Here is an 8,566-nt window from a genome sequence, read left to right as displayed (position 1 = left end):
TGATTGCTTTTTTACCACTATCACTGCGCATTTGATACGATCAGCCGAAGTATCATATTATATTTGGGTTGCAAAGAGCGTGGTGCAAATTTGTATGGAAAGATACATATGTTTAAATGTTAACCGCTAAGACATGACGATAGTCGAAAACCACGATTAAATCTGACTGTTGACCGACCTGCGAGTTTGCTTTCGGTATTGAAGAATTACACATTCCATTGTCTGTTGCAGCTCAAAATTTCACGCCATTGTACTGGTTTAGAAATTTAAAAAAACACTATTTTGGGCCTTTCTATAATCCGATTCCTTTTGCGGTATCCATCAGTCTTTGTGTTTTTTCTGTCTACTTGATTGTAAAAAAAAACAATACCCAAGAAAATAAAAATGAAATGAACGAAAATTGTGAACAAAAAAATTCTTGCCGTGTTTGAACTGCGTGAGAATATTAAAAATGGCTTCTTTGCCCAAATATTAAAATCTACAGGCAAAGTCAAGATAAGATTAACAAGATATAAATACATATTTCTTAGGAGTGGAGTATATCGGACTTTCTTATAAAAATATTAAATATAAAAAAACTTAAAAGTATGTAAAAAAAGGGTCTTTTTAATTTCAAGCAGAATTTCAGGTTCTCAATAATAAGACGTCTTAATATCTGAATAAACTTTATATATTGTTCATGCTTGAAAAAGATTATTCCCATGAATATGTAGAGCCAAAAAGTGAAAGAATAGCAAATGTTTGACTATCATATTAGTCGGAAACTATTCCAGGTCTTTAAAAGCTGACCACTTTTGAAATGTCGGCGCACAAAACGCTTCTTGATGAATGATGCAATGATAAACAAGAATTTTGTGATCCATTTTGGCCTTCAACATGTAAAGAAAATCTTTTCTTACTCTGGTCACATTTTTTGCCCCATCTGTTGAAATTGAAACAATTTTATGGAGTTTAATATGATATTGCTCCATGCATTTAATGACAGCATTTGCAATATCCATGTCACATGTTGGACTTTCAGTAACTTCTTCTTACACTTCTCTTAGATCCAGTATCTGTTTTTCAGTTCCACACTCCTGGAAAACTGATGACCTGCAATCCCTTCATCTTTTTGGTGGTCTTCCAGGTGGACATTGACCTGTGGGGATCTTATTTGCAGTAATGCGGGCAAGTCTTTAACCTTTCCTTCTATTTACATGGTATCGCCAGAACCGCCTCCTATTCCGCGTTTGTCTCATGACAATTTCTTTTTCTGTCCCTGAGGGTTCCACCTGCAATGGACCTGAGGGTTTTCATCTCCACTGAACTAAGGAAGTTTTTGGTTCTTGTTTCCACACTTTAAGTCATTATTAGCTTAACGCATGTCTTTTATTTGCAGACTTTACTATTTATTTGCATATGTTTATTGCGCCACACTACCTTTCTCAGGCAGCCAGCAAGGTTTTATTAAACTGCTCTCTTACTTCCGAGTATAAGCAGCTATGGTCGGATATTTCTGCACCTAGTAGGATACTAGCTCTATTGGTTTATCCTTGATAACTAATTTGCACCTAAGGGAGTGTTATGATATTATTAAGCATTTTGTTTTTTTCAATAGACATCATGTTAGGCCTCTTAGATGCTAGATGGAATTTGATATTTTTCTATGGTTGCAAGGATTATTTTTTGTCCCTTTTTAGAGTTATGAGGTTTTTTATTAGAGAGTAAAGAGTCAATATTTATATTTAGAAAATTGTGAATCTGCATGAATGTCATTTTGAGGCTTATTAAAAATAAGTTTATAATTATTTGATTCAAGGAAAGAATACTTAGAGCTATTGATGACATCTAGAGCAGATCCGGAAAGTGGAGAGGGATGTTACTGAACTTGCTTAGCATTGACCCTATGATATCAAAATGTGTTAAATGGATAGTTTAAAGTCCTTTAAGAGTCAAAAAACATGCTGAGCTCGCGAGTTCTTTTAACATGCTTGAACAAAGATTCCCTTTCAAAAATAGATTGATTTGATTGACAAGTCTAGGATATGCAAGATTTGTGAACATTCCATTAATTTTCTATATTATTTGAAAATACCAAAATGTATTTTTATGACTATGGCAATACAATTGATCTATAATAAAAAATTAGCAATGCGCATTACGGAATTTGGATGAAGTAATATTTTTAGTATGATTTTCTTCAACATTTTTGTTGACAACAACGTCATTGAACCTAGATCTGTGATTCGACCACGAACCACGATTCGACCATGATTTTTTTTTTTTTTGGATGTGTTTTTTGTATACATACACGTATTTATACGACGGCTTTATGTTGTTACTGTCAATACTGCCAACAATAGGGAAAAATATTTTTCTTCGTACTTCGTAGAATACACGAGGTACGAACGCAGCTTTGCCAATCCTACCGATTTCGGGTGAAATCTACCGTATTTAATAAAAAATCTACCAATTAAAAAAAATAAATATATATTTGTTTTACTATTTACCCCACTTATAAATGAATAATCGAAAAATACTCAATTTCCTGTTTGCTCAAAAAGTTACTTTTACCACCATCTTTTTATTATTATGAATACTACTTATCCTTCGGTCGCAAATAATTCATACGTTGATTGGTTAATTTAGTATGTATTGGTAAATAGTAATTCCTGGTTATATTCAAAGTTGACGAAATAAAATTATATTATTTCTCTTCATATATATAGTTTCTATTTTATTCAATGAAATTTCAGCAGATCATTCAATAATAATGAAAGTTTTTGTCACCTACCACTATTTTCTGCTCAAATTTAGTAATCTTTTTCAGCGATTAGAAGTCATTATTTTATAATTAAGCTTAAAATTACGATAAATGTAAAAAAAAACTACCTACCTTAATTATTGTGATCTTACTAGAAATCGAATCCCTCCGTGTATCAGGCAAACGTCAGCCATTAGTCCAAGGTGGCCGCCATTTTCTTTTGATTAAAAAAAATGCATCCTCACTTCCAAACCCCCCCCCCCCCCCTGCCCCTAGGCAACGAATCTACCGAAATCTACCGATTTCTTTTTCTGCATCTACCGATTTTCACATGATGGAGGTTGGCAACGCAGCACGAACGCACGAGCACGAGACGACGAACGACGGAACCAGACGAAGCCGACAACCGGGATCCGATCTCGATCGGACGTCCGACTAAATTCATTTCAAATTATGCTATTGCGGCGTGTTGTCTCGTCGTGTGGTGTACATTAGTGAATATGTCCATTTTTGTTACTTGTTTATGATATTTGATCCTTATTATGAATAAATTAAAAGTGATTTGGTGTTCGTAAAATATAATAATTTACAATTAATTTATTTCAACATTCGCAATGGATTCTAAACCTGAAAAGCGCGTTCACAAAATCGTTTTGACTGGCGGTAAGTTAATTTGAAAGCACATGGCTTTCTTCAGGATTTATGGGCTTTCCGTAAAATTATTTTTAAACCATTGTATTTTTCACATTTGTCCTCAATTTATATAACAGAAGTACCTAGTATTTATAGAGATTCACATCGTTAGTTTCTATTAGCTTTATCTTATATTTCTCAATTATGTATTAATAATATTCTCTAAAAATATATTTTTCTGAATCATGAAATTCGCAACATGCTTTAGATCGCAGTATATTATCACATCAGGTTTCAAATAATTTAGGATTTTGTGGTTAAGACAATTTAGGTATTATTTTGTGCTCGACTCACGTCAGTTTGACATTCCGCAAAATTGAAAATTTTTCATCCCCTCCTTATCATTCATACCTAGTTTAGAAAAGTTTTATATCAATCAATTTCACATTTTTCATGGCAACGGTATTTTCCTCTAAAATTACAGGGCCCTGCGGCGGAAAAACAACAGGACAATCTCGATTATGTACTTTCTTTGAAAATTTGGGATGGAAGGTAATTTGTTTTTCAGTAATTAATCAATAATTAAATTATGTTTGAAATATGTTACTTATAAATGTGTGCCCTATATCTTAAACGTTCATCTTATTCACTTAAACTTTTCCTTGAATTTCTGATTTATTAAAATTGCTCATAGTGGCACACAATTTGTCTTCTGTTTATTTGTATATGGAATGTCTTAGAAGGCATTCCTGGGAAGAGTATGGCTCCACAATGCGTTTATTTGCAGGTTTTCCGTGTGCCAGAAACTGCCACCGTTCTCCTAAGGTACGCTTGATTCACCCAAGCCAACATGTATACATTTCATTATAATTATTCATATATATTTATCGCTCTAAAGCCCATTTTTATAATTTTAAACTCGCTGAACATCATTTGGCAGGTTTATGCAATTATTTCAATTGAAAACTAGTTAATCATTTTCCCGAGTTTCTTAGTGATACCATTTTAAATTTTAATAGCTCATTATAAGTTTAATTTGCACCTGACATTTTGTTATATTTATGATATGAAATTATTAAAACGAGAAGCCATAATGTTATTGTGTGATTTCTGATTACAGTGGTGGTATCAAGTTCTCTGACCTCAGTGCTGATGAAGGTAAGTCCGTGTTGTAACCATTTATCATTAAAATAATATATTCACTATTATAAGGTGACTCTTACACTTTGCATTTTTTTAAATGCTGCGGTACCTAAATTTATTATTTTTCATAGGAATTTATTAATTAGCTTAACATTGATATGAAATATAGAATGAGCATATCCTTTACATCTCCAATTCTTGATTCCAGAGATAAAGTTAATTTGTAATATTTATGTAGTACTTAATTATTGATCTAAATAGTATGGTACCTAAATTTATATCTAACTTTTGACTGTCTTAGATCAAAACGATGATGTATTTTGATTTATAAATATACATTTTGAGTATCCTACTTTCTGTTGATGTTTATTTTTTATATATTTTTAGAAACATTAAGATAAAAGCATACTTTTTTAGATGTTATTAAAATATTATGTTTCTGTAAAGGAAAACTTGAATATTATAAAATTGAAATATTTTTTTTTAAGGACTTTTAAAAGATCATGATATTTCTCAGTCTGATTTATCTCTTATTTTTTAAAGTTTGTGAATGAGTTCTTAAATAAATAACTTTGTACTATTTTGTACTTTTTGTTATAATATCTACATATTTTTTTGTAAAATATTATGAAAGAATATATATATTATGTATTTGCTATTATTTATTTAAATCATTTATACAAATTATAGTTTTTTTTTGTATATGTTTTATAAAGGCTTAATATTCATGTGTTAAACTAAATATACATACATTACAACATTTTTTTGCCATTAGAATGTGTCCTTGCAACACAAATAATGCTTTATTCACCTTTGTTAGTAATAATACTTGTTTTTCATATTTTATTGGAAGACACTTTTTTAAAATTATAAGTTTTAAACAAAAAAGTAACAGCATAGGGAATATTTGGGGCACAACTATGAAAACTTATTTTTTACAGGAGACCAGTTTTTACGCACACTCATGCTTGATATAAACTAGCATTTATTTGCAAAATCAAAGACACTATTAATTTTATGTTTATGCACTGGTGATATCTAGTTTTAAATATTTTCGGAAAAAAAACAGAGGCATAATGATCATATCACTTTTATTATTTCTCGAATTTTAATAAAAAAATATAGTAAAACATTGAAATTTTTGCTTTTAAGGCCACATAAATATTGTTGAGAATCATCCCGTTAATTGTGGGGCTATTCAGAAACATATTTGCTTTGCTTGGGCGGCCTCCGTGTCGTAATGGCCAAGACGCTTGACCCACACTCGGAAGGTTCCGGGTTTGATTCCTAGTGAGAACACAAAAATTTAAATGTGATTATTTTTAAGCATGAGTCTGTTCTGTTATTTGTAACTGCAATTGGGCCTCCTGGCCTGTTGTGCAAAAATAATTTATTTAAATATATGCCGTCCTTTTTGACTGACATCTCAACAATGGCGACGTATTGGGGAAGAGAAAATGAAAGTTGAGGCATTTACAGGGCTTATAATCTGTCAATGGTTAGTTGTGAACACTTTACACAATGTGTATTTACCGCCTGTCTGTTTTAATGTAATGTTAAATGAAAATTTACGTAAATATACGAGTCGAGGTATTATTAAATTAAATTTTCGTTTGTAGAGATTAGTTTGTGGATTAAAATGTGTGTATGTACATTTTTTTAATCCTGGAAGATATTAACAGTTTTAATTATAAGCCCAGATTTATTAACCATTACATTTTTCGCGTATTGGGCAACACCTACAAATATTTTTTATTGATACTTATTTTTTGACCAATTGATTTTATTTCACTTTTGTGCATTGTCGGGCTCATTCCAAATGGCTATTTTTAAAATTAAAAAAGTAAAAGGCGTTTTTTATATAATTTTAGTTTAAAGACGTATGCGAGAAAAATACGTACCAAAGTAAAACTGGGAATATTATGTATTAATAAATGAATTAATATCGATACGAGTCTTCAATGAAAAAAATGGAATAAAAATATGTTTCTTAAGGGCCGCGATTATGAACTCTTCATCGGTATATACTGAAACGGTATGAACTAATTTCGATATGTATGTACGAAAGTGTGTATATTTGTATGAAAGTTCAAAGTACCTTCGTCGTTAACCGGTAATTGAAAATGTTCAAAAAAAAAAATGTAAACATATTCTATTTTTCATACGGAAACCTAATTTTACTTTGTAGATAAAATTGAAGATAAATTTTATCTTCGCATCAGAATACGTACCCAGGGCCCCGATTACAGTGCGAAGTTAACAGAGTTATCTTCGACTGTCTATAAAGAGAAACCGATATTTGTGTACGAAAATGAGTATATTTTCATGAACACTTGAAGTATCTTCGTCGGCAACCTATTGTAACAAATTGAACATGTTTAGAAGAAAAAAACGTATGCATATTCTGGTTTTCATACAGAAAACTTAAAGTTATTTTGTAGATAAAATTGAAGATAAATGTTAACTTAAGAAGTTAACAGAGTAATCTTCAATCGTCTACAAAGTAAAATCGAATTTTCTCTCTGAAATGGGCCATAAAGCTGCAATTGGTGTACAAATGCTGGTGACTAAATACCTATGAAATAAATATTGTGTTAACTGAATAAAAATCATCATCCTCCCCTCCGCACCTAATACTGCAAAGGATCCTGCATTTGTACTCCAATCGCAGTGTATCTCGATCATTAGTTAGGTAAATGTAAGATGTTTAGTTTTGTCCTCGCAGTTTCAGTCCAGGGACCTATTGTCTAATTAATATTCCATCACAAAATCTTTATTGTTTAGCTCTCCAAAACGTTAAATTTATATCACCTTGTGCTATTTATAACTATGTATATTTATTTTAGAATCGATCTCCCGGCCGCGAATCCAATAAAAATCGTTATTGGATTTACATTATATTGTACTGTGATGCTAAAATAATAGTATGATCCAATTGTTGCTCTTGTAGTACGCCAAATGGCTTCCTCGTTCTCAAGTGCATAGGCGATAATTATTACAAGGCGAAGGTTTTGTATGCTAACACAAATTACACAAATACCATACTTACTTCTTGACTCTTAAAATACTGCTAAAAATCTCGTGATCGGGAAATCGGTGCCGTAACGTCATATACGCGTCAATATACATCAAGCAAAATATGACATGTTTTTAATTAAAGGTATTTAAAAAATATATATATAACACTTGGTTACCTATATTATGTTCCGTTTAATAATCTATTTTCCATAACTTAAAAATAATCGAATAGTTTAGGCATATTATAGCAAAATACAACTCCATTATTTAAAAAAATAAGATACATATATTATCAAGTCTTGTATTTTATGTAGACTCATGTGACATCATAGCCACAGGGGTTAATCAAATGAGACATTTTCATCGACAAGTTGCGTTTATAACAATCTACTGTGGCTTTGAAATAAATTAACAATATTTTGAGTTTCTTCAAATGTTTGTAGACAATGGCTGAATTTCACCCCCAGAGAGTAACTAACATTAACACATTTCAACGGAGATGGAGAACAGTAAAATGTTCTGTATCTCCGTCGATCTCTAAAGAGAAGATAATACGGAAGTCTCGGCATTTATTTACAGGCCTAATGACCTGTTATTGGAAATATGGATGCTCGAATTTGGCAGAACGGTGAATGCGCTGTAAAGTGGCCATTTAAACCGGCCAATGACCATAATCCATGTCTTCTATATTCTCTTCTCTAAAATTTGAATGTAAATTAACCTATTGTAACGGAGGTGGAGAAGATTCAAGAGTAGAAAATTTGGAAGTCTAGGTATTTACAGGTCTACATATTTATAGAACAATTTCATATGCCTCAATTGAGACGTATATCAATCAATAAGTTTTCATATTTTAAAGGAAAGTTAATTACTCTTACGCTTCAGGTACTTCCTAGTCCAGAAAACTTTGGAATATTTCTTGTCGACCCTTTCGGGAATCGAATTCTGGAACTGTTGCTTGCTTGGTAGCTAACAGACTTTTATATTTCGAATGGTAAAAAAAAACGATTATCGAGTGGGTAATCGTTC

General features: G+C 31.5%; 1 protein-coding gene across 2 annotated transcripts in view; it reads left to right on the top strand.

The window, feature by feature from the left end:
• The first annotated feature begins 3,072 nt into the window (after nucleotides 1–3,072).
• Nucleotides 3,073–8,566, top strand: part of Ttd14 (TRPL translocation defect 14) — a 65,208-nt gene continuing 59,714 nt past the window's right edge. The window contains exons 1-4 of one of the 2 annotated variants that reach the window (XM_088242042.1): nucleotides 3,095–3,406; nucleotides 3,861–3,928; nucleotides 4,164–4,201; nucleotides 4,497–4,534. In XM_088242042.1, the coding sequence (XP_088098168.1) occupies nucleotides 3,358–3,406; nucleotides 3,861–3,928; nucleotides 4,164–4,201; nucleotides 4,497–4,534 (193 nt within the window). In that variant the 5' untranslated portion in view covers nucleotides 3,095–3,357. Of the gene's footprint in view, nucleotides 3,407–3,860; nucleotides 3,929–4,163; nucleotides 4,202–4,496; nucleotides 4,535–8,566 lie in introns of both variants that reach the window. The other variant, XM_088242048.1, reaches the window with a different exon arrangement.

Source organism: Micrasema longulum, unplaced genomic scaffold (genome assembly GCF_059751315.1).
Source record: "Micrasema longulum isolate JH-2025_06_02 unplaced genomic scaffold, ASM5975131v1 h1tg000133l, whole genome shotgun sequence".
NCBI classification, from domain to species: Eukaryota; Metazoa; Arthropoda; class Insecta; order Trichoptera; family Brachycentridae; genus Micrasema; species Micrasema longulum.
This window is presented reverse-complemented; position numbering and strand designations above follow the sequence as displayed.